This window comes from Maniola hyperantus, chromosome 7, assembly GCF_902806685.2.
Source record: "Maniola hyperantus chromosome 7, iAphHyp1.2, whole genome shotgun sequence".
NCBI classification, from domain to species: domain Eukaryota; kingdom Metazoa; phylum Arthropoda; class Insecta; order Lepidoptera; family Nymphalidae; genus Maniola; species Maniola hyperantus.
The window spans coordinates 12,561,756-12,588,958 of record NC_048542.1 but is presented as its reverse complement, the minus strand read 5'-3'; the positions used below and the strand labels follow the sequence as shown (position 1 = coordinate 12,588,958).

General features: G+C 36.8%; 2 protein-coding genes across 3 annotated transcripts in view; one reads left to right on the top strand and one right to left on the bottom strand.

Moving 5' to 3' along the window:
- The window catches only part of LOC117983706 (uncharacterized), a 136,227-nt gene extending 124,587 nt beyond the window's left edge, over positions 1-11,640 (top strand). For both annotated transcript variants that reach the window (XM_034970322.2, XM_069500007.1), the window contains 4 exons: positions 2,987-3,120; positions 3,706-3,821; positions 5,688-5,791; positions 7,875-11,640. In XM_034970322.2, the coding sequence (XP_034826213.1) occupies positions 2,987-3,120; positions 3,706-3,821; positions 5,688-5,791; positions 7,875-7,975 (455 nt within the window). In that variant the 3' untranslated portion in view covers positions 7,976-11,640. The remainder of the gene's footprint in view (positions 1-2,986; positions 3,121-3,705; positions 3,822-5,687; positions 5,792-7,874) is intronic.
- Positions 11,641-22,746: 11,106 nt separating this feature from the next.
- Positions 22,747-24,660, bottom strand: LOC117984065 (uncharacterized). Its single transcript, XM_034970715.1, has one exon. It carries the CDS (start codon positions 24,658-24,660, stop codon positions 22,747-22,749), a length of 1,914 nt encoding a protein of 637 aa, XP_034826606.1.
- Positions 24,661-27,203: the final 2,543 nt, after the last annotated feature.

The following is a 27,203-nucleotide window of genomic DNA, read 5'->3' as shown; positions in this document are numbered from 1 at the left end:
CTAATTATTAGTTTATGACCACAATTTTATTTTTTTTGTGTGATGCAACCACAAATTTACGGTTTTCAGATTTTTCTCCTAATGCCAGCTATAAGACCTACCTACCTGCCAAATTTCATGATTCTAGGTCAACGGGAAGTACCCTGTAGGTTTCTTGACAGACAGGCAGACAGACAGACAACAAAGTGATCCTATAAGGGTTCCGTTTTTCCTTTTGAGGTACGGAACCCTAAAAACTAACAATATGCCTAATAAGTTATATGATCTGTCTATACCTATATCCATTTTGGTAATTTTATGTAGATGTAAAAACCTCTCATTCAAAGCCTTTAGATTCTGTTTCGACGGGCTGAAATCGTACCGTTTGTGTTTGCGCATTGCCTCGACAAAATGCCAGCTGCGTTGTGAATATGCAATATTTCAGCAACCCTAATAAAGGATTCCCCGAAAAGGGTGGAAATTTCGGTGTGGGCTCTGTGTCGATGAATAGAGTAAGCATATATACCTAACATAGTGAAATATTGGTTAAATATTTTAAAATAAGAAAAACTCATGGTACACTCAAAAAATTGCAAAAATTGTGGGAAACGCAACGATCTGAAAAATGTTTACTTTTTCTAAATAAAAGGCATTGTAGGTTTTTCCAATATAATAAAAATGGAAATAAATAAAAATAGGCATGAATCACGAAAGTAATCCATACTAATATCATAAATGCGAAAGTGTATCTGTCTGTCTGTCTGTCTGCTAGCTTTTCACGGCCCAGCAGTTTAACCGATTCTGATGAAATTTGGTACAGAGTTAGCTTACGTCCCGGGGAAGGACAAAGACTACTTTTTGTCCCGGAAAATCAAAGAGTTCCCTCGGGTTTTTATAAAAACCTATATCCACGCGGACGAAGTCGCGGGCATCCTCTAGTATAATATAAAGAAATCGTGTATTTATAATTTAAGTGGGTAAATACCTTCAAGCCAAGAAAAGATGCGTAGAGCAGCATCTTCTATGCGCTTATCGCTTTTCATCAAGTGCATCCAATAACAGTCATGGTAGGTAGGAACTTATAATATTTACAACGTACCTACCTAATATTGAACCTTTCTAAATTGTGATGGTCCGCAAATCTAGGCACAATAAAATAATACGTATTTATTACTAATTGATTCAAATAAAGGCAGCATGAATTATTCAAAGTATTGCTTTTCTGCAAATTCTATTGAACATTTCATAACATGTTCAAAAAAAATGTTCAAAATAAATCATAATTATTATAAAAATATGATGAGGTTATAGAATAGTAATTTATTCTCGTTCATTTTCAATAAATCTGAATGCCTAAAAGCACTTAAATATTTGTTTGTTGCAATAACATTCGCATGAAATTATTGCTCGGTTCGTTTGTCGGAATCGGATTAAGAGGGTTTTTTCAATGAAAGACTCATATTTAAGGTATTTTTTAAAATTGTATATTGAAATTGTATAATAGAGTTAAGGATTGTTTTACACGTAAAGCGTTCAAATCAAAGATATTTTTCTTTAATATATTAAGTATTGTTTTCATTAACATATAAAAACATATTTAAAACAAAGTGATGCCATGACTTCGTCCGCGTAAGTTTTGGTTTTTAACGACCCGCGGGAACTTTTTGATAAAAAGTATGTCCTTCCCCGGGATACAAGCTATCTCTGTACCAAATTTCGTCAAAATCGATTAAACGGATGGGCCGTGTTAAGCTAGCAGACAGATAGACAGACTAAAAAAATCATGATTTTATTTATTTTAACATAATTAATTATTAACGTCACGCTGTATAGAAAGCGATTAATGACGTCACAATTCGTAAACGACAAATATTTTAAATTTTTTAACATAAAAATATAGTAATTTCTGCAGAAATATATTTTTGTGTTAAAAATTTAAAAATATTTGTCGTTTACGCCTATCACATAATTTTCTTACTTGTCTAGTAGTTTTTTACTAGTGATGGATATTTACTCCTAATCGCCTGCGCCGCGCCGAGTGTTTGACTCCGCTCTATACTCTTTTAAATGCTAAAATCAACAAATTTAAAATTATTAATCGCAGTTCAAATGTGAATCCACTATCAAATAAGTGGTACAAGTACAATAATTACATGATTGTAGTTAAAATATGGGTGTTATATTATCTACTACAATTTTTTTCCATCGCTCAAATATAGTACCGCACTTTATGGGGATACTATCTTTATTAATATTTCCTAACGACACTCATTTTAAACTAATTTAGCATAAAACACATAAGTAAAGCTTTTTATGCATCAGTAATATATTATTTTCATTTTTTCTCCAACGCTCTTGTTTTGAGTGCGTTTACCTTTTTATAAAATAAAAAAAGCTTGGTTTATTTATTTTTCCAGCCTTTGCTTTCAGTTTTTGCGTCAAATTCAGGCCATACTGTAGGTGCTGGGATCTAGTGGACTGATGTATGAGGATAGCGATGAATGATGACTGTAATACAGTTATTATTAACTTGTTTAACGAGTTTGTAATAATGTAATTGACTAATTAGGGTCATGTTAATTGGCTTCATAAGAAGTATTTATTATTTAGTTTATAGTCTGCTAAACACGTATATAAAATTTGCTCCTGTCAAATCAGAATTAATTTACTCCCGCAGGGTGTTTGTGTCTGAAAATATAACTTTTGATTCCGAAACACGGGAATCAGTTAATTTTTATAAGTTCCTCAATGTAAATATCAGCTCCGTTAATAAGAAGTCTCATTAATTTTAAACACATATAAAAAATTGCGGACCGGCAGGAATGGAACCCGCGTTTCCTGGGATTGCGCCCAACGCTCTAACAACTAAGCTACGGCACGCTTGCTGCCAGTGACGAAATTTGTGATATGTATGTTCACTCAGTACTGAAGCGACTGTACTGTGACTTGAACTGTAGGTAAAACACTATAAAAATAACAAAAATAAAAGAAGTCTCACTGTCTACAGAACCCCCATTGCTGAGCCCAAATGTCACATCGGATCGGATGTCATACATCGGAGGAGATCACATCAGGGCGAACTGTACTTCGCCGCCTTCTCTGCCAGCTGCTAACATCACGTGGTACGTCAATGAACAAATGGTGAGTTTCCCTATCTTACTAATAATAGTTTCACTTTTCCAAAAGTAGGTAATTTTAACCCCTAGATTGCCGTAAGATATTATCTAGGTCTACCATGGATAAATTACAGAATATAATGTATAGAGGAACCGAAACAACCAAAGCCACTCGCCTAGTCAGAGCGCTTGTGCTCCTCATATTCCTCTACCATTTGGAGACATGGACCCAGTGACAGTGAGAAGAAAATAATAAAAGGTGTTCTTGATAGACATTGTATTGATATGATAGAACGTTAAGTATCTTGGAATCAATTCCGGACCTACAAATCCATTTTTGAAGAACTCGGCATCAGTCTATCCTTCGCTGTACCTACGACATCGCATTCTCACTTTCTTTGGTCATGTCCATTAAACGTCTATTAGCTGTTCAAGGAAGAGAGCAAGTGATACGTAATTCAGCTTAATGATCGTTTTGTTTTTTCATCGCAATAACAAACTATTTCGACTAGTGTAAGCAGTGCGTTTGTGCCTCTACGCCCTGCACGCTTATAATAAGCAGCAAAGTTACATAATTAAATTGAGTTACTTCACATTGTCTTTATTGCAGGTACCAAGTTTCACTGCTAACCACGTTCTAAACTTCAGCAACGGGTACGCCTCTAGTCTATCGACGTTGGAGTTGGAGGCTGCCGTCCTCTCTCCTGTACCCACCCTTATGATAAGGTAACTTCTAACTTATTTAACACACATGGTAATACTAGAATCAATGACAAGTTAACCTTCCTGGCGCAGTGGTAAGCGCTGTGGTCTTATTAGTGAGAATTTTATAATTTCTAATTTTTTGGTCTGGTCTGGTCTGGTGGGAGGCTTCGGCCGTGGCTAGTTACTACCCTACCGGCAAAGCCGTGTCGCCCAGCGATTTAGCGTTCCAGTACGATGCCGTGGAGAAACCAAAAGGGGCATGGGTTTAATAAAAACTGTCATACCCCTTTCAGGTTAGCCCGGTTCAATCTTAGACTGCATCATCACTTACCACCAGGTGAGATTACAGTCAAGGGCTAACTTGTATCTGAATTTAAAAAAATGTGTCTTATTACAAAAACTTTGGGCGTGGTGGTTGCTCGCCAACTCGTTTCAAGTTCTTGTTATACGTCGCTAGTGAAATATAAGGAAAGAAAAAAGAAAGTAAGTAAATGCTCTTACATGTTGTCGGTGTCACAGATACAAACATATCAAATAATATATAAAATACATAATACAAATGTAAGATTTTCGTCTGTGACACCACTCCAAATGGGTGTACAGCTCAGTATAATGCGTAAATAAAGTAAATTGCGTTGATGCATATTATGCAAGAGCATCATATGCATCAACGCATAAAATGCAGGACCTGTAGGTTCTTAAAACTAAAACTAAAATCCATACTAAATAATATTATAAATGCGAAAGTGTGTCTGTCTGTCGGTCTGTCTGTCTGTCTACTAGCTTTTCACGGCCCAACCGTTCAACCGATTTTGATGAAATTTGGTACACAGTTAGCTTATATCCCGGGGAAGGACATAGACTACTTTCATCCCGGAAAATTGATGAGTTCACACGGGATTTTAATCCACGCGTCCGAAGTCGCAGGCATCAGCTAGTTAAATATAAATTATTATTCGGTAACAACGTCGTCAAAAAGTATACCCCTGGTTGCCCCTGGGCCAAAGGTGCCCATCAAGCTGGTAGCATTGCCACGCTGAATGGCGATGGACAACCTTTGGACCACAGCGCGGATCGCAGCCTCTTTCCGTCAGACGACGGTCGATGTCACGCACGAAACCCTTCGCTTCCTCACCCCAACAACCTGTAGTTGGGATATTATCTATGATAATTTTTTGTTTCCCAATGGAAAGCACTCCAAAAAATTATAAATGCAGCATCACACACATTCGTAGGTATGCCTAGTAAAAGAGGTCCTAATTTTATTCCCAAAGTGTTGGTAGGTAGTATTTTTTCTTTTGAACTAGAACCTTTTTAGAGTGACATAATAAGGCTATACTTTACCTATATTTTCTGAAGGCATTGAGATTCAACTCCAGTTACATGTTACCGGGGAGCTATAAAAAATAATGTCACGTATATATTATTACTTTATGTACTTTCACTGACTTTCACATAACCCTTAGGACTTCTTAGATTTGGAAATATTTTTAATGTACTTTTTATACGAAAACTAGGTCCGAATATTTTGTATTCGAAAATATTTCGAAGCAATTATTGAAGCAAATATAAAATACACTAAAAATAAAATAAAGTTACTATATTATATACCTATATAGTAACATTGCTTTACCAGTGATTATAGGTACCTACCTATAATAACTGGTAAAGCAATGCTGACCTGTCGGTAAATTAGTAGGTATACTTTCGATGATTGGAACAGAATATAAGAAGCTTATACTTCGGAATTAATCGAAAACAAAAATTATTTGAAATAGTTTTTTTGGCACTATTTGAAAATTAAATAAGTAGCTTCATTTTGTTGTAAGTATGTATTTACTTATGTGTCTGTTGATTAAAAAATATCAGCATAACAATTTGTTACAGATGTGAAGCGTCAATTTTCGACGTCTGGAAGGCGACGAGCCACACAATAGTACTGCGCGAGCGCAGCGCTAACCCGGCCTCCGCACTAGGCAGGAGTTTTACGGGTAAATCTACGTCACATCTACTTATATTATCATAGTTTAAACACCTACAGGGAGACGTTTGATGTTTGAGGACGAGCCAGCTTTACGTGAACATCTGCCCTGAGATATGTACGAGTAGGTACCTAGGAGTACGTACCTTAACGACTGATCTAACCTACTAAGAAAAATGTTTAGTTTGTTTTACTAACTTCTGCTGGTTGGTACAATTCCTCCTCTGTGTCGTCCCTATCAACCCTCAGGATTGCTCTGTTCAGACGCCCCGGTAACTGACTGTATGAAGTGTTTCTTTGGACTGTGCTCGTAATATAATATTCTGATGTGCTAATAATATGTGTCCTTATCATGGCTAAATCACTGAATAAATTCAGTAAATAAGTTGCATTCAAAAGGTCCGTCTACATTTTAACAAAAAAATAATTATCTTAGTCCTAGACAAAGAAAAGAAATGTCTAAAATATCATGAAGTCTAAGACGCTAATCTTTACATCAAAAATGTATCAAGGCATTTCGCTAAACACAGCAGCTAAGTACAATAAAATTAGTAGAACAAAAATTACTCTGGAGCTTTTTCATTGAAAAAAGCAATGCAAGAGCCACGATAGAAATACAATATTATAGCACATTACCTACCTACTATCCGAAAAAGATCTAGTAACTTTTACAATAGCATAGACGAGGGTCGAAAATATAAGCGCTTTTCTTTTAAAAGTCAAGTAGCGTGAAAATTGCTTGACCTCGAAACATTATAGAGCCGTATTTTACAAAAAGGTCAAGAGTTATCGGTTATGGAGAAAAATATGGCGTGAAATTGTACGAGAATTTAAAACCTATTCTAGTACAGTTTGTAGATAAGTCAGTAGTTTTTGGATGCAATAACTGTCCCTGACTCACCACATAGATGCACGGATAGACAGATGGACAGAAGAAAAGACGAACTGACACACGAATTTAAAAAAAAGATTCATTTTTTACCGTTTTGGTTCAGAATCCTAAAAATGACCAGCTTCTTGCGAATTTGTAACCCATGTTGAAAACATCGAAAAAGGTATGAGACATATTGTGCTTGTATACACCTACCGTATATAAAGTGTAATTGAAAGTTCAATTCAAGATTTCTTTGTAGTTTTTGCTTATATTTAGGTAAATCTAAATTTCTTTAGCAATATAAAGAGTAAAATGTAAGTGGATTGAAAATTGCTGCTGTGCACTAATTTTCGTATAGAGCGCGACGGACCGTGGTAATAGGCTACTTGACAATTTTTTTAAGTTGGTCTTAAATGGTTAATATTTGTCCTATTATATCAAAAAAATTAACACTATATTTTTTTGCGCCCTAAAAACCGTAAAACTTTAATTTAAAAAAATATTTTTCTTAGACAGGTGAAAACACTGTCGGCCATGTTTGGCCGATAGATTATCTGTGCTCTGACGTCATGCATTTGTAAACAACAGTATAACCCTGTGGTTATACTGTTGTTTACAAATGCATGACGTCAGAGCCAGACAACAGTATAACCCTGTGGTTATACTGTTGTTTACAAATGCATGACGTCAGAGCACAGATAATCTATCGGCCAAACATGGCCGACAGTGTTTTCACCTGTCTAAGAAAAATATGTTTTTAAATTAAAGTTTTACGGTTTTTAGGGCGCAAAAAAATATAGTGTTAATTTTTTTGATATAATAGGACAAATATTAACCATTTAAGACCAACTTAAAAAAATTGTCAAGTAGCCTATTATTTCGTTACATTCTACTCAATATAATATTTTGTAAGGTTGCAATACCTAGACGTGCGCGCTGAATGCATGCTATAATAATGCTAACAACTAACTGCCTTTTTGGTCTAACCATTAGTATGTTCTACTGCGGATGCGGAGGCCCAGAACTCAGTGGCGATGCACAAGGTTTAAAGCCAGGGTATGCATTAGTTAGGTAGGAGCCTGTTTACTGAAACCTGAAAAATATGCATTGAGCTATTACAACTGGGGTAAGCAGTGTATTTATGCCTCTATGACCGACACGCCACTGCCCAAAAGGCCATTATTATAAGTTATAATAACATAGTGACCTCTTGTTTCAGGTGGAGCGACAGAAACCTGCATACCAACCATCCTAGTACTTATTTTACAATTTGTCCTGCAATTCTTATTAGAAAGTTACACAGAGATCTCGATAAGATAGCTGCTTCGCAATAGCTATAGTGTAGTATAAATAATTATTATAATCTGTGACGTATGATAAAGTGTAGTAAGCCAGGGTTTTATAAAAGTTGTTTTAGTAATATTAAGGACAATACTTTTTCAAGTTACAATCTATGTCGTTTTAATTTTATTGAAAATATTAACGTTAAACTAATGTTAATTTGTACAAATATTTAATAGTATTTCTAAGAAATGAAATGTTAAAATATTAAGCGTAATATAAAAATACACACAACGGGTGGGGCGGTTGGGATAGAGCTACCATATTATGTATATTAGGATTGAGTTGAGTGGATAGCAACATAATATACTTTGAGATAATATGGTTGAAGTTTTTATACTGAAAACAAAACATAGAGGAAGCAAGGGGTGCTTGGCGTGGCCTGAGCTCGCCGTGCGCCGTATCGCTCTAAGTAAATGGATCTTGTTTCAGTTTTTGTCAATAAAGACACCACGTCTCGGCTCTACAGGTGTACGTTGCGCTTTAGTGTAACTTTTCAAGTTAACTTACGTGACGTGTGGGTAGAAATAATGTGTCAATTATGTACTGTACAGAGAGAGCGGTCTGCTCTGGCCCTCTCGGGCTCTTAAGTCCACTATCGATGCGTAAACCACGTGATTTAAGATCGCAAACCTTCACTTAGCTCCAGAATTAAGTTTTTTAAGGTGATGCAGGACGCTCGACCGAAATTGGCAGCGCACGTGGTGTTTGCTTTTCACTTGACATTGTATGAGAAAGTTGAGAGGCACGATGATTTTCACTGAAATCAAGCGCGCGAAAAGGGTTTAGGAAAAGTATTTTTGAGAAAAAACTGCTGAATTTATGTTTGCAAAGTAAAGTTATTTCAACTAATAAATAACTAAACAACGTCTAATGATAAATTGTTTTAGAATTTTCATATCCCTAATCTTATTTATTTACGCCCAAAGTTGTCATTAATTTAGTGTTAAAATAGGAATCTTTTCAGCCTCGTAACTTTTAAATCAATATTTTTTTCAATATTTTATATATCAATAAACCTAGATAATGACGAGATAAATCGATATAATTCTTAGTTATGTGCGTACAATATCGAATATTGTTGTAATTTCCCTCCTACGTTTGTATGAAGAAAGCACTGAACTGAGTCCCCTTAACTTAAAAAGTTACATTAGGGTTTCAGACCTCTGAAGTCAGGATTCTAGAAGCTCGAGTTTAAATTCACGATGCTTACCAGGGATCTCTAAAAATATACTTAGAACAGCCCATTCTTTGTGCTTAAAATTTGATTTTTATATTTTTATGTAAGTATGTGGTATAAATATAAAAATATTTGGCCTAGTACGATTATTTACTATGTCTGTAATTATTATTTTAACATTCCAAAATTGTAAGACTCCTAGATCAAACGAAAAATCTTGTATGATCTGTACCTACTTACTAACGTGTGTAAAAAAATAAATTGATGCTACTTTAGTTGTACACAATCTATAAAGTAAACTAAATTGGCATAAAGTATAATAATAAAGTATCTAGTGCTGTCTCTTGCATAAGAATCCGTGTGGAATGAAATAGTATTAATTTTAATTTAATTTAAAAAACTGTGTATAACCGAAAAACGACCAGTCGGACTGGCACACAAAGGGTTCCGTACCATCGTACAAGATATTTCAAAACTTGTATGTGCAACACTATCTATATAATATGATTTAGTAAAGTTCCTTTTGGGGTACGGAACCCTAAAAAACGATATTTTGTTATTTTTCAGCAATCAGATAAATGAGCTTGATTTAGCAATGCTATGAATTAGCTTTATAATTAACAATTATTATTAATATAGACTGATTATTATATTAATTTAATGTAAATAATTATTGTAACTATTCGAATGTAAATAAGTTATTATTACTGATCGTATTAAGAATTGAATAAAGTTATTCCTATTAATATTAATGCAAATTAAATTGGTATTTCTGTTAAATGGAAACTAATATAAAAGCTTTGTATATGAATACCATGTTACACATGGTACTTATATTTGAAGCTTTTATTGAAGCAGCTTGCATGTTTGAAACATAGTATTTTAAAACGCGAACTAACGTAAAGCAGTGGCGTGTAGGCCACAGAAGCATAAAGCACTGCTAGGAAGACGTGTTTGTCATCACAGGGTTAGACTGGTCACACCGGCGATGTAATGTAATCGCCACATAAGTAGGTATTCCTAGTGTCGCTGCTGCCCGACACCGGCCTCTGCCACTTTCTTATCCAGAAATTGAATACCTACCGCCGTTTCTAGGTCTCCAGAGCCCTATTTATAGACCATCGAGGGATACTGCAGGATATTAGTGACCTAAAAAGTTTCGACACGACTTGTGACCTTCTAAGTCGTCAATAAGTCTGCGGCCCAGCTGGGAGCGAGTGCGTCCTGCGAGGCAGCCAGCGGGCGCGACGTCATACTCTCCGACCCGCTCTTAATTATCCGCGCGTCTTCCTTCCAATTTCATGTGAATATTAAGAGTTTGTTCTACACGCTGGTCGCCACGAACGACGCAGCCGCTCCCACCTGGGCCACAGACTAAGTGTAAGTAACTCCTACGGTACGCCGTACGTACACTAAAGTCAAGGTTAAAACCTATTTTCTACTTGTAATCTCAGTCTTGAATCTCCTAACCATCTTACTTTGCTTAATACTCTACGTCTCGTTAAACAGACTTGTTGTGAAACTGTAAAAAGATATTTTTAGCTCTAAAAATGAAAAGGCTTGCGTCACTATGAGCCCTTTAACCCCCTTTAGAAGCGTCAAGAGTTAACCCCTGTTTAGTACCGAGATTCTTAAGTCTAGAAACAGGTCAAGTGACGTTGCTTTACATTTTATTTTATGTGCCTAGATATTGTAAAACTTTAGAAAAATGTCTTGGTATTGGTTAATCTAAATAGAAAGGGTTTTTGAAAATTCAACCCCTAAGGGGGTGAAATAGGGGTTTGAAATTTGTGTAGTCCGCGCAGACGAAGTCGCGAGCATAAGCTAGTTTTAAATAGTACTTAATTTTAATTTATAATCTTTTCCTTTACAATTTATTTAAAATGCAAATAAACCTCGAAAAATGCCAAAGGAACTAACTGTTTTCATGCTGTTTTTTAGTTCGATGTGGACGACAATTGACCAACATCATCATCATCATTATTATCAGTCTGTGACGTCTATTGTCGAACATAGACCTTCCCTAGTAAGCGCCACCACACCTTGTCGTCAGCCTTCCTCATACAGCCGCAGAAAACTCATGATAAATTAAATCTTAAGTTCGTGGCATATTAGCGATCAAGCACAGATTACGGCGTAATTAATTTATTTTTAACAAGCTTATGCCTACGACTTCGTACGCGTGGATTTAGGTTTTTAAAAATCCCATGGGAACTCTTTGATTTACCGGGATAAAAAGTAGCCTATACCCATGCAAAAAATCAAGTTGATCCGTTGCCCCGTTGCGACGTGATTGAAGGACAAACCAACAAACAAACACACTTTCACATTTATAATATGGGTACCTACTGATATAAATAGATGTCGGCTTTTTAAAAAAGCCTTTAAATTCCAATACTTGTGATTTGAAGGAAACTGAAGGGTTTATTGTAAAATATGATGATGCATATTAAGTTTGTTTGCGTACTAATTATGCATTAAATTCAAAGTAATTTTAGAATATAATAAATAATAATGATTAGTTATTAAATGAAATTGTAAAATAAATGATATACTAAAGTATAATCCTCTTTTTCTAAATAAACCTATTATTATACCTATTCTAGATTAATAGCCGGTAGGTATGTAGTGGAGCCAAGTGCCCTACACGTATTCTTGAGGGATATCTCGGCGTCCAAAATAATAATGCACTGTATTCCACGTTATAAGTAATTTATTAGTAAAGAGAACAATTATTAGTTACACAGTCGTCTGACATGGTCACTTTAAATCGCGTGTATCAAAGTGTGTGGCCCGCTAGTTGTACGCGGTCGCGTAACACGCGAGCCGTTGCCGACGCGCGACCTTCTCATCGCGGCCGGATAACCGCGGCTGTCCTGAACAGTATGCGTTGCAATGCTTCTCATGCGCTTTCTATTGTGCGTTGATCGTATGTCAGAAATCTTGACACAAGTGCCGACAACTACAATACAAAGTTGCAACTCAATCAGGTGAACGTTACGCAAACGCATATCGCAAGAATTGGAACATACAATCATAATTTTTATATAATTATTATAATAAGTAAGTACCTATTATGATTAAGTGAATGCCTAAAGGCGGGTAGGCACAGATCTAACGAAATTCCGCAACAAAATTACCAATAATAACATCACGCATGGCATCTATTGGGATGGACACTCTTGTCATTAGTACTTTGGCTCTATAGTAATCCTTAAACTAATGTTGACAAATCCAAATGTACCTCCTACTAATCCTTTGACGCGGAAACCCATTTCGAAAGGACAGCATTAATTTTGGTCTTGTCAATTTAATTTAGAGATTTTCCACTACCGAATAGGCTTAATTATCCAGCGTATTATGTATCAACGTAAAATTTCCATTTCACATGAAATAGTGCGTAAGCAACAATTAATTTTATGCGCTGTCAGATACAGTCTATAACGCTGCAGTGTCACTGAAAATAAAATGCCAACAAAATTTAACATTTTAACGATGATATCTACTGATACTATGTTGGGTTTTTTGTAGTTTGAAATATGGCTCGGCGTTTAGGATTCCGTAGGAATACAAGGAAATCCTATAGTTTCATCCAGACCGTCTATCTGTCTGTCGGTCTATCACAGACATTAAAAAGTGTGCTTTATGAGCTGTAAGCTTGAAATTAAATACAGGTACAGGAATTTATTCGCTGCATAGAGCCATATTGAATTAAAAAATCAGGGAACTTAAAAACAGATTATGACTCGAAAAAATATTTTGGTTTAGAGTATCGGTACTCGAGTGACATCACTCGAGGGATTCAAAATCATTTTCTCACACAGTTTTTAGAAAAAAGACCGCCTAAGAAATAATGACTGGTAAAGTTTTTAAACCACTAGCATAACTAGAAAAACCTACCCTAAGGGTGTAATAGAATTTTCTAATTACAAAATGTAGTAACAGCTTTCTTCGGCTTACGAGTATCATACTTCATGGGAAGCCCAAAAAAATCCGCTACCATATTAAATTACGTGTTTAATCCCTCATAATCTTGGGATTGGTGTCATAATCCGGCGGATTATGTATGAAAATTTGTAAAGCTTCCACTTAGCCTAAAACAGTGGGTAAACAATCATAAATTTTGTGCGCCGCCCCAGATACGCTATCTCGCTGTAGCCTGTAACGCAAGAGCGTGAGTGTTACTGAAAACAGGGACTACAAATTCTGTGCACTCGGGAATTTACGCTGGGGGACATTTACAGAGGAAAATAAAGCTACGAAATTAAATAACATTTATCAAGCGACAAACTTTTAATTTATGCTAGCTGAGTCGCCCTTGCTTCACTTACTAATTATTTTTTGCTATCCATATTATTACGCGGATAATCTGAGAAAGGATCCGCCATATTTGCTTTAAATATGTCAAATGTCATCCCAAAAGTACGGTAAACGTAAACCGTGACATGACAGAACTGTGTACCCGTAGTACAAGATTTTACGTCTCACCAAACGAAACCAAATTCGAGAGTCGAAATACTTCCGCGTTACAGTAAAATGGACCTAAACAGCCTTGAATTGAAGTCAAATATTCAATGCCACTGATTTTAATTTCGCAATGTTTCCGCTTGGAGCGCTGGCTGTAGAAGTGTAGACAAACTTGAGCTTTAAAACAAGGCAATTAAGATCCAGTTTACTGTAACGCGGAAGTATTTCGACTCTCGAATTTGGTTTCGTTTGGTGAGACGTAAAATCTTGTACTACGGGTACTGACATATAGATCAAATAATGTGATCATCATAGACTGCGTGCTCACTACTGAGCACGGATCTCCTCTCAGCATAAGAAGGGTTTAGGCCATAGTCTGCCACGCTGGTCCAGTGTGGATTGGCAGACTACACACACCTTTGACAACATTATGGAGAACACTCAGATATGCAGATTTTCTCACGATGTTTTCTGTCTCCGTAAAGCAACTGATTATTTAATTGCTTGAAACGCACACCGAAAATTTAGAAGACTCCGTCTCATCCTATACCTATCAAAACTGTTACATGTTATCATTTCCATTTGACACGACGTAGTGGGCAAACAACAATAAATCTTGGGTGCCGGCGGATACGCTATTTTGCTACACTAACGCAGCAATGTGTCTGAGTTACACAAAACAACACTACGAATCCTGCTGACTTTGATGTGGAGCTTCATATAGGTTTGCAGTGTTACACTATTATCTAAATATATAAATAGAAAAGGTGACTGACTGACTGACTGACTGACTGATTGACTGACTGATCTATCAACACACAGCTCAAACTACTGGACGGATCGGGCTGAAATTTGGCATGCAGATATCTATTATCACGTAGGCATCCGCTAAGAAAGGATTTTTGAAAATTCAACCCCTTAGGGGGTAAAATAATGGTTCGAAATTTGAGTAGTCTACGCGGACGAAGTCGCGAGCATAAGCTAATTATCTACTAAAAGGAGGTAAGAAAAATTAAGTTAGATAAGCCAGTCTTTATATTCAGCTGAGGGTAATGATTTAATATTAAAAAAGATAAATAATATAAAATATTAAGTAAAAAGATAGATAAATAAATGATAATTGAACAATTTTTCTAAAAATGTAGGTAGTTATAAACAGGTAATTACCTACTATGATAAAAATGATGATTCACTCACTGACTGACTCGTCAGGCCTTTTTTTTATCGCTCGGAAATGCGATTACGCATCAGCCCAGGACCTCCCACTAATTAGACCACAGCGCTTACCACTGCGCCAGGATGATCGTCAAGATAAGAGTCAAGGTTTAATATAAAGAAAAATATTCACCTGTAATTTAGGTATTGCTCGCGTGAGCTATAAATATTGAATAATTCATAACATGAAACGATCTGATTTGAACCGTACATTTCAAAATATGAGGACTTTTAACACAAAATGTTTTCTATGTAACCAGAACGCTGGCAAACCTTTAGCGTAAGTAATTGTTATACTACCTATACACAATTCAGTACCAATAACCATTTGCCTCATTTTGTAGTTTTAGTGATTTAGTTTTTTTCATAGCGTGCAAAATTAGGGTCAATGCCCCACCTACGACGCGGCATTGATTCCGAGTGGCCTACTTACGCAATGTTCGTTGACCTCTAGCGTTAGTCAGATGTTTTATTTGCAATATATCGTAAACTTTTACAAAATTATAGGATTTTTTATATATATTTCATTAGGTAGGTACTTCTATTTCATACAATCTCGAATCTAAATATACATATAAAAGGAAAAGGTGACTGACTGACTGACTGACTGATCTATCAACGCACAGCTTAAACTACTGGATGGATCGTGCTGAAATTTGGCATGCAGATAGCTATTATGACGTAGGCATCCGTTAAGTAAGGGTTTTTGAAAATTCTACCCCTAAAGGGGTAAAATAGGGGTTCGAAATTTATATAGTCCACGCGGACGAAGTCGCGGGCATAAGCTAGTATTTGTATGAATTTTAATTCGCAAGTTTTGATGCTACCAAGGAAATTTACATAGAGACTGAGCATCAATGATAAATGGTTTACATTTATGCCACTGGAGCCATGAAGTGGTTGAGAGAGGTCTGACGTGTGCACAACTTTATAGCCTACCTATTTAATATTAGTTCAAACTGGTTTTAAAGTACATAAAATGTTTAGTGTATTTTTATTGGTAAAATAATATTATGTATTGTATTCCGAACTGGTGGTAAAGTCAAAGACGTAGACGTCGCTAAATTATTGACACTAGTTGTGCAATTTTAAATAAATAAATTTTAACTTTTGTTTTTTTTAAAGACAAATCCAAATAATTTACATTTACTAGGTAAGTAATATTATAAATGTGGAAGTATGTCTGCTACTTTTTCAGGGCGGTTAATTCACGGGCCAATTCTGACAAAGCTTGCATCCCGGGGACTAGACTACTTTTTGTCCCGAAAAATCAGAAAGTTTTCACGGGATTTTTAAAAATTTAAATCTAAGTAGACTCAGTTGTGGTTCCTTTTTAACCGACTTCAAAAAAAGGAGGAGGTTCTCAATTCGTCGGAATCTTTTTTTTTTTTTTTATGTTTTATGTATGTTCCCCGATTACTCGAAGACGCCTGGACCGATTTTGAAACTTCTTTTTTGTTTGAAAGTTGGTCCCATTTAAATTTGGTGAAGATCTGATGAACGTCTTCGAAGATAGATAATGGAACTCCTCAACGGATAAGAGTAAATTGCTCGCGGTGTAATAGCTTAGTAAACAGTAGATTTTTAACCAGGCATAGCATATTTTAAATAAGGCACCAAAAAGTATTATCATGGAACTATATTAACTCTTGTTACATAATAAATACAGTAATAAATTAAATTATTTTTCAATTTTTAGTGTTTGTGGCTAGGTATTGAAGTTGGTTTTTATTTTTTTTGTAAAATAATTTTTAAAAATATGTTTGTATCAAAAGAGGAACTGCTCGAACAACAACTGATTGATACAGCTTAACTATACCGGATCTAGAAACTTGAATTTTGCACGTAGGTACCTACGTCTTATCTATAACTTCGACTTCACTAAGAAAGGATTTTCAGAAATTCCACTCAAACCGAGATGGGTTAGCTGGTACGGAATATTAATTAAATTACGGAGAAGCCCTTATTTAGAAATTGATCCAAAAACCAAACGTTTTTCCAATTGACTAAACCAAAAAATGAACCAAAGATAGTTAAGTACAGTTTTAAAAGATGGATGTGGTTTAGAAAGAACTGCCAATTAAAGCAAAGTTTGAAGCTTTTTTTTTTAATTTGAAAAGATTTCAGAAAAGTTCAACCCTATTGAGCAAGCAAACAAACAATTGATGAGTTATTATCACTCGGTCGCAGGCTCAGCTCAGTTCACCGCCGAGTTGAATACAAAAGGAAAATATTCACCTGCTATTATTGCTCACGTGAGTTATGAATAATTCATAACGCAGAGCGCTGTGATTTGTACCGAGTTTTGTTTCTTTTGCCCCAAAAAGTGCTCGTATTTTTAATTTAACGTCCGGTTCGGACGGGGACATTGATGAATGGTTATGGAAACAAAAAGGTTTATGTCGTGTGGGTACTTTATACCACCGAGTAGTGAAGTGCCTGAGAGAGGGTTGAGGGTTGACAAGTTCATAAAGACGGAAATTGGGTCCATGCTTTTGTTTCGAAGCTTTATAGAGAAGAGTGGTTAGTTGTTGGTTAAAGGGTTAGATTTTGTTATATTAAGTCTATTAAAAAAATTATTGCGTTATCTACACTTCCACGCTGACTAGCTTGTGCTTCCAAGTTGGCCTACTTACTCAATATCATTTATTATCAAATGAGATAATGGGGCAAGGTATTATTAGGTATAACATTAAAAAAGTGCGAAACAGGTTCGCGCACCGAGGGTTCCGTGTTACAGTGGTATTTTTTCGACATTTTGCACGATAATTCAAAAACTATGATGCATACAAATAAATAAAACTCTGTTTTAGAATGCACAGGTAAAGCCCTTTCATATTATGATACCCCATTTGATATAGTTATCTTAGTTCGAAAATTGAAAATACTAATTATTGGTTTATGACCACAATTTTTTTTTTGTGTGATGTAACCACAAATTCACAGTTTTCAGATTTTCCCCCCTAAAGCCAGCTATAAAATCTACCTACCTGCCAAATTTCATGATTCTAGGTCAACGGGAAGTACCCTGTAGGTTTCTTGACAGACCGACAGACAGACAGACAGACAAATAGACAACAAAGTGATCCTATAAGGGTTCCATTTTTCCTTTTGAGGTACGGAACCCTAAAAAGTTAAACGATATTTAAAGCCAACTAAAAAATATAGGGTGCTATTTTATAAAGTGTTGATTGTCTACTTTGAAGTTATCTATGTATTTATAATTTTCCTTTGTGTACCCTTTGAAGGGTATACGCTACCAAATTACCTGAGCATTATATTACAATAGCTTGGTTGACGAACTACTAACAACTCCTTTATATTTCAAAGTTACTAGCGGTACTGAAATATTCTATTTGAGGTCAGTATTCTGTAGGCCCTTTAATTATTTTGCACAGTCAACAGTAGAAAATACAGGTCTATATTTTAAAAGAAATTATTTTGTCAACCAAATAAGTATTTTAACAATAAATGTAGTAAAATAATACTTTTGCATTAAAAACTACAGCAAACCTTCAATAAGTATGTGAAAAATTATGTAGTTTAATAGTAGACATTTTTTTAACTAATAATAATAAGTTGTATTTTGCAATGATATAGGGAAGTAAGTGAATATGTGGCTTTGTCTGGTAATTAAATATTAAAAAAAAATATATAGTTTATTATATAGACTAAGTTATTTTAATCCGTACCCTTATATAAATGCGAAAGTATGTTTGTTTGTTGATTTGTCCTTCAATCACGTCGCAACGGTGCAACGGATTGACGTGATTTTTTTGCATAGTAAGTGCTTTTTAAATCACTATCATGTGCTAAAACCAATACGCCGGGTATTCGCTACTAAATAAATTCAACTTATATATTGAAAAGCTTGTAGGTAAGCAAAAAAACAAAAAAATATAACTATTTTGCAACATAAACCCTAACGATGGAAAGTTAGGCACTTGCAGTAATAGTTTAAAAAACAAACTTCTCTCAATAGCCAGCTGAATCAGAAACACTTGAAAATACGAACACAAGTATTGCATTGAACGAACATATCTCGGGGAAACACTTCCACAACAGGAGTTTACTTTAATTACTTAGCCAGTCACTGTGTCGGGAAATAATAGCGAAATTAATACGAATATTCCTAGAAATATTATGAAAATACTATTTGACATTACCTACTTATCAGAACTTTGGCGGCACGGTTTGGCCGGTAGGATGGTAACAAGCCCTGGCTAAAACCTCCTATCAGACCAGACCATTTGAATTTATGATTTCTATAATTCCGAATTTCCGCTAAATTAAATACTAAGTAAGTACTGTGACTGAGACATTGAATTCATTATTTAATTATGAAATAGAAACACGATCAGATATGTACAATTTCTTCGATAACGAGTTTTTTTTTTTAGTTTAATTCGGAAAATGTAAAATATTTTTGGACCTTTCGGGTTTCTGCCTGCGTCTTGACCGTAGAGTTATTTGTATTCTAATTGCTAATTTTTAGTCTAAATACATCATTTTTCTACTAGCCTAGTGCTAGTTTTAGTACCTAAGTAGTTCGATTTTATTCTCCGTAATAATAATTTATTAAGTATCCTATAACGTAAAATGTACTTGAAACTATAAAAGTTTTCACTATATTAAACTATCTCAGATGAGCTTTAACAACAGGAAGTTTATTTTAATTACCCACTCGTTCGCAAGTAGTACTTTGTTGAAAACAATAGTAACTAAAAACATAAACTTTATAATTGCTTCAACCTTGGCATCAATACATCGAGTGTACAAGCACCATTATAATACAAAGCTAAAGTTCAAATTTCATAGCCTTTTGCTTCCTATCCTTGCTCCTTAGGATTAGAATTATTTCTTACGAGATGATGCCTGCGACTTCGTCCGCGTGAGTTTCGATTTTTAAGAATACTTACTCGTGGATACTCTGATTTTTGGGAATTAAAAGTAGAAGAAGAAGAAGTAGCCTATAACCATCTCCGGGTTGTAAACTCTCTCTGTACTAAACACTTATATTATGATGCTTACGAATTCATTCAATTCATCTAAATATATTTAGGTTTTTTCAAAACCCCGTGGGAACTGTTTGAGTTTCCGGTATAAAGTAGCCTATGTCCGTCCTCGGGATGCAAGCTATCTCTGTTTACCAAATTTCGTCGAAATTGTTAACCTGATGGGCGTGAAAAGCTAGCGGACAAACAGACACGCTTTGGTATTCATTATATTATTAATATGGATGGATTATAAGTACCTAGTGTAGGAAATTTAAATTCGTTACAGCCAGCTGCAGGTTTACTGCCTAGTCAAAGGATTATAATATGGAAATGTGAATTAATTAAGTGGATCAACACTAATTCAGTGCACAAAGCGAATGCAATCACAAAATACTTAGTATATTGCTACTGAATACAATATTAATTGTATTAAACTTTGCATGGTTAAACTTGTAGGTACTTAAATAAATCGCTGATAGCAGCTGTTTAGAAGAAAAGCTAATGGACGGTCAGTGTTTATAATGCAGTCACTTACCGGATCCGGGAACGCGCTCCGATGATGGGGGCCCCCAAGATGCGCTGGTAAGGTCCAGGATTGATGATCTGGTCGAAGGTTGATGAACTTCGCGTCTAAAGTTTTGCTTTTTTGATGATAGCCGTTAGAGGCTTGTGTTTTGCTGTGTGTCACGCGTTCTCGCGGATCGTTTTCGGTATGTGTCAACTTCGAGTTCGACTGACAGCTGTAGTGTTGCCGTTTTAGTAAGCGGCCACATAAGTAAACCCCGACCGATTGTAATAAAATTAAGTCTACGAATTTGGAAAAGACGCTGGTTTGTGCTATGATTATAAATATATCAAAAGTACGGAACATACCGCCGGCCATAAAATAATCCAGGATTATTTTATAAAAATAAAAATAAATAAAAAAACTCTTACCTAAGCTAACTTATACTAAACATCTAATGGGAAAATAGAAAATACTTATTCAACGGGTAAGGGGCAGATCTTGACTACAGGTCGTTTGACTAAATTATTGCCCACACGGACAGTGACTACCCGAGTTATACCGTCAGCGCCCGGGTGGAGTTGATGTACACGCGCAAGACGCCACTGCAGTGGTGGTAGTGTGTTATCGATTAGCACGACTACCGAACCCTCGTGGATGGGTGTATTAATTTTATCGTGGAACCATTTACCTCGGGGCTGTAACTGATGAAGGTATTCTACACTCCAACGTTTCCAAATATGTTGGATAGCCTGTTGAACAACTTGCCACCGAACAAGGCGATTAGGATTATCATTTGAAAAGTCGAATTCTGGTAATGAGGTTAATGGTTCCCCAATCAAAAAGTGACCCGGTGTGAGTGGTAATGGATCTGTAGGATCATTACTTAATAAGCAAAGTGGTCTGGAATTGAGGACTGCCTCGATTTGACAGAGAATTGTGTTAAATTCGTCATATGTTACCGTGAGCTTACCTATGACTCGATAGAGGTGGGATTTCATGCTCTTTACACCCGCCTCGAAAATTCCTCCAAAATGCGAGGCGTAAGGAGGATTGAAATGCCAAGTTATCGAAAGTTCAGCTAGATATTTATTTAAAACGGACTGATTGGATTCGTCTCGCAAAAACGTGTAAAGATCGGTCAGATAGTTATCACAGCCAATAAAGTTTCGGCCACAATCTGAGTAGATATTCGTGCACAAACCTCGCCGAGAAATGAAACGACGAAGTGTGTTAAGAAATGAAATAGTTGATAAATCGGGAACCAATTCTAAATGGATTGCCTTCGTCGACATGCATATGAACACGCAAACATATGCTTTGAGAATTTTAGCATTTCTAAACTGGTTAGATTTTAGATTGAACGGCCCCGCAAAATCCACTCCCACATGAAGAAAAGGACGCAGCGAGCGGACTCTAACTGTCGGCAGTTGAGCCATTGGTGGTTGCGGTGCGATTGGACGCGCGCGAAAGCATGGCACGCAGCGACGAGTTCGCATACGAACCGCATCGCGAGCGCTTAAAATCCAATACTTCTGTGCAAGTATAAACTGTAAGGTTTGGGGACCGACATGCAAGTTAGTTTTATGATAATAGTCGATGATTAGATTAGTCAAATGGTGCCTTTTTGGTAATAGGATTTGATGCTTGGCATCATAAGGAACGTTGGCACAGCTTATTCGGCCACCAACTCGGAGGAGTCCGTCTTCGTCCAAGAAAGGTTTTAATTTTTGCAACCGTTTGGTACACCTATCGTCGTCCTTTAGACGTGAAACTTCTTCTGAAAATTGTTCAGCCTGAACGAGGGTTATGATGCGACTCAATGATTGCTTGATCTCAGGAACAGTGACGTGATTTGTTGTATAAGATTTGCTTTTGCGACATTTATGATAAAATCGAAAGATAAGTGACACTATGCGTAACATTTTTGGCAATGAGGAGAATCGCTCGAGGAATTCTAAATTTGAGTCGACATGTGTTACAAGAATGTGTTTGCGGCGTTCTTCATCGGTGTGACATTTTACGTTGGACACTGGCCATTCTGACTGTGGGCCTGAAAGCCACGGCGGACCATGGAACCACAATTGCTTATTCAATTGAGTAGGCAATACACCTCGGGATGCAGAATCTGCTGGGTTATCTGCTGATTGGACATGGTGCCATTGGGAGGCAGGTACATTACTTGTAGTTTCCGCTATGCGATTGGCCACATATGTACGCCACTTGTGCGGTGATGAATGTAGCCATGCAAGAGTGACCGATGAATCGCACCAAGCGAAGACTTCATCAAAGGGTAAAATATTACTGTACGTAGTTATAACCTTTTTTATCAACTTTGATAAAAGATGAGCCCCACAAAGTTCTAACCGTGGAATTGTGAGCTGCTTTAATGGCGCAACCTTTGTTTCCCAAGAAGAAGATGTGCCTGGATTACACCTTCTGTATTAACGACACGAATGTAGACACAGGCCGCGTAAGCCTTTTCAGATGCGTCTGAAAAGCCATGAAGTTGTACTTGATCAATAGCTGTGCTAGGAAGTATGTGGCGAGGCAAGATAACGTTTTGCAATGAACTAAGCTCATCAATGAATCGATACCACAACTCGCAAATGCCCTTCGGAGGAGCTTCATCCCATCCTGAACCAGCTACCCACAAGAGTTGAATTAGATGCTTGACAAATAGAGTTATAGGGCTCAGAAAGCCAAGAGGATCGTAAATTTTAGCAATTTCAGCTAGCATTATACGTTTTGTACATTTGCGAGGAGGAATGTCCGTGTGATATGTGAAAGTATCAGATTTTGGTGTCCATTTTAGCCCTAGAACCTTTATTGAATCATTCGTATCAAGTGCGGATAGTATGAGCGCATCATCTAGACTGGAATCATCGGTGTTCAAACTGTCTAAAAACTCTTGATTGTTGCTTGTCCACTTGCGGAGTTCGAAGGTACCTGCTTTGCAAATAGCGGTAAGTTGACGTTGAAGTTCTATAGCTTCCTCAATTGTGCTAGCCCCCGTGACAATATCATCGACAAAAACATCATTGAGAAGCACTTGAGAAGCTAAGGGGAACGATGCAGCTTCGTCCATCGCTAATTGACGAAGTGTACGTAGAGCAAGAAATGGCGCTGAGGCTACGCCAAAGGTTACCGTACACAAGCGGAATTCTTGCACAGGCTCAAGAGGAGAGAACCGCCAAAGGATTCTCTGAAAGTCTCGATGTTCTTTGCAGAGATTAATGAAGCGATACATCATTTTGATGTCCGCTGTGAAAACAATGTTGTGTAATCTGAATTTAAGTAGAACTTCTGTAATGTCCTGGTGTAACTTTTGTCCTGTCAGAAGGTTATCATTAAGAGAACGGCCAGATGTAGTTTTGCATGAAGCATCGTAAACGACCCGATATTTAGTAGTGCTTGCCGATGTCTTCACTACGCAGTGATGAGGTATGTAGTAAGAAGTTATACTTTGCATTTTAGCGAGGTGGACAGGTTCCATATGTCCCAGGTCTAAGTACTCCTGCATACATTTATTGTACTCTGCTCGTAAAGTGGAGTTACGTGACAATTTTACCTCCAGTTTATTTAAACGCGAGAGGGCAATGGCTCGAGATTCACCTAGTGGAGGAGCATTTTCCTTAAACGGCAAAGAAACTGTGTATTTTCCATTCAGGTCCCGCTTATGAGTGTTGACGAAAATCTTTTCACAATTAAGTTCATCTTTGGTGCGATGAGTATTTTCAGGCATCGACTCCAGCTCCCAAAATCTTTGAAGTTGAACGTCGAGCTGGCACGTGCTAAGATTAACAGAAACAGAACCAGACGTTGAATGAGAAATTTTGCCATTTAGGAGATAGCCAAAAATGCTATTTATAGCCACAGGAGTACCAAGTGGACCTTTGATATTATTATAAAGTAGTATGCTATCAGTATAGTCTGACCCCAATAAGATCTCCACGGGACGCGTAGAACGTAGTTCTGGATCTGCTAATGTAAGATCCTTTAGATGGGGGATTTGTTCAAATGAACTTGGTATGTTTGGAATGTAGCTAGTTATTTTAGGGAGGATCAGAGCCTCAATGTATAGTTTAGGTTCTGGTTTGTTATGAGGTGTAACCTCACATAACGCATAACCACGTGGTTGTTCATTGGTATCGCCTATTCCTGTGATCGTAGTGCTTTTTTGTGCGGGATATCGCGATAGACCAAGTCGTTGAACACATGCTTCCGTGATGAGAGTAGCTTGCGAACCTTGGTCGACCAGAGCGCGTACCAAACGTGATGGTTTTGGTTCGCTGTTCATGGATCGAACATTGACAAGTGCAGTTGTAAGTAAGACAGTACAATTTTTATTATTAGGAAACTTTGTAGCTCCATGTAATAGAGTTGGCCCTTCTGAGCAAGATTCCGAGGCAGCCGAACATTCTGTTGTCAGTGTGACGCTTTGCTTAGATAAAGTGTCACATATTGAGGAGTGATGACGTAGGTTACAATAGCGGCAGTTGCGACGCGAGGGACACATGTCGTCTTTGTGGCCCATATATAAACAATTGCTGCAAATTTTATTTGAGTTTATAAAGTTTTTACGTTCACCAATGTTAAGCTTTTGAAAATTGTCACACTTGTTTAGCGGATGGGAATTTTCTTTACAATATATGCACTTGAGGGTAGGCGGAAATTCAATAGCAGTTGTATAAACATTCATGTTTCGTGGATGATTCGTAGAATAAGTATTCAATGAACGCGGCATGCTATATTGTTGATCAGGTCCGGAGTAGGGCAGCGATAATGGGCGGTTGGCAAATTGCGCGCGCCGCGCTGTCGCCCCAAAGGCAGCTGTGCGAGTGGTGTTGGCAGTTGGTATTGCAGTGGAGGCACGGCCTAAGGTAGTCGCTGTACTCGTAGATGGTGCCGATGCCGCCATTACTTCAGACGCCGCTAACTCTTTATCCAAAAAATCCAGTAATTCGCTTACTGATGGTATGTCGCTTGGCGATCGCAAGGATAATTCAAATCGCCTCCGTATGTCAGGCGTAATTTTTCTTAATAATATATTTAAGAGTATAAAACTCCACTCCGCTACGGGAAAATCTAAAGAATTTAGGGCCGTTATGTTTTCGAAATATGTGTTAAGTATCTGCCGTAAGCTAGATTGTACATTCTTTTCATTTACTGGCTCAACGTCAAAAATATTGTCAAAGTGTTTTGTTGCGATGATTCTTTTATTCTCGTATCGATGACGTAGCGCTTCTAAGGCATTTTCATAATTAGAGTCCGTAACCGGAACGGATTTAATTAAATTAAAAGGTTCATCTTTTAGTGACAATAACAAGTACCTAAACCGTTCAACATTTGATAAAGTTTCATTATCGTGCACAAGTGACTTAAATAAATCATAGAAGGCATTCCATTCAGTTAATTTCCCGTCAAATGTATGTAATGATATTTTTGGTAAACGAATATGAGACTGCGCAGATTGTGATATATTGCAGTGAGCGTGCGCTTCGTGACCACAGGGCATTGCCACACTGGCTAAGCTTTGTTTTCGCGTCTCCTTTATGGAATCTAATGTAATTTGAATTTTATAATATAAGGAATCAAACCTATTACGTGTAGCGAGATGTTCTTCTTTGGAAAACTTATTTAGTTTAACAGAAAGTTTTTCTATTTTTCCTTGAACTTGGAAAAAGGTTTTCTTAATAGAATTTAACTCTTTTACCCGAACACGAAATTCGGCTGGGTCCTCAGAACAGTCCACTATACGTTGGATACTATCGAGAGCAAGATCACGTTCGAAAATCAGTTGTTCAAATTCCATCGTTATGGATTTAAATCATGTAACAAATGTAAGTATAATAATTATTTTGGTTTTGTATTAAATCAATAGTTTATAACTGGTAGGTAATGTAAACCGTAGCTATAAAAACTTGATTATTATTATCAATCGATATTGCGTTATGATATACCTACCCAATTAGCACAAATGCATTAGTCAGCTAATTTGTATACGTTTTTTTGCATGAACGCTGTGTGCAAACGGCCTTATCTCGCCGCGCGTTGTGAACTGCGATGTAGGTAACACTTTTATAAACTACTGCGTTCATGAGATTTAATGCTAAAAAATGTTGAAATATCGCTTGGAACACCTAAAAACTATATATAATTACAAATAACTAGCTGTGAGGAGGCTGTATACACCGATATTAGCTCAAATTAATACTTAACAGGCCTAAAATCTCGATGTTAAGTTTAGTTGCCGGCGCGGCGGTGGTACCACCCGCGCTTCACAAAAAAATTATGAAACTGACTAAAATTAGATCTATTTTAATTAGACTAGCACAAAACAGTTATAAAACGCGAAATTATACAAAAATGCCCAGATATAATGCGGTATATCCGGTTCGAAACTATGTTTAGAAGAAAAGCTAATGGACGGTCAGTGTTTATAATGCAGTCACTTACCGGATCCGGGAACGCGCTCCGATGATGGGGGCCCCCAAGATGCGCTGGTAAGGTCCAGGATTGATGATCTGGTCGAAGGTTGATGAACTTCGCGTCTAAAGTTTTGCTTTTTTGATGATAGCCGTTAGAGGCTTGTGTTTTGCTGTGTGTCACGCGTTCTCGCGGATCGTTTTCGGTATGTGTCAACTTCGAGTTCGACTGACAGCTGTAGTGTTGCCGTTTTAGTAAGCGGCCACATAAGTAAACCCCGACCGATTGTAATAAAATTAAGTCTACGAATTTGGAAAAGACGCTGGTTTGTGCTATGATTATAAATATATCAAAAGTACGGAACAGCAGCATTAGCTGTGAGAGCGCTTTATAACTATTATGGATTTTCTTTGT

Coding starts and splice junctions, on each gene's coding strand:
- LOC117984065 (XM_034970715.1), bottom strand. CDS start 24,660: ATGAACAGCGAACCAAAACCATCACGTTTGGTACGCGCTCTGGTCGAC.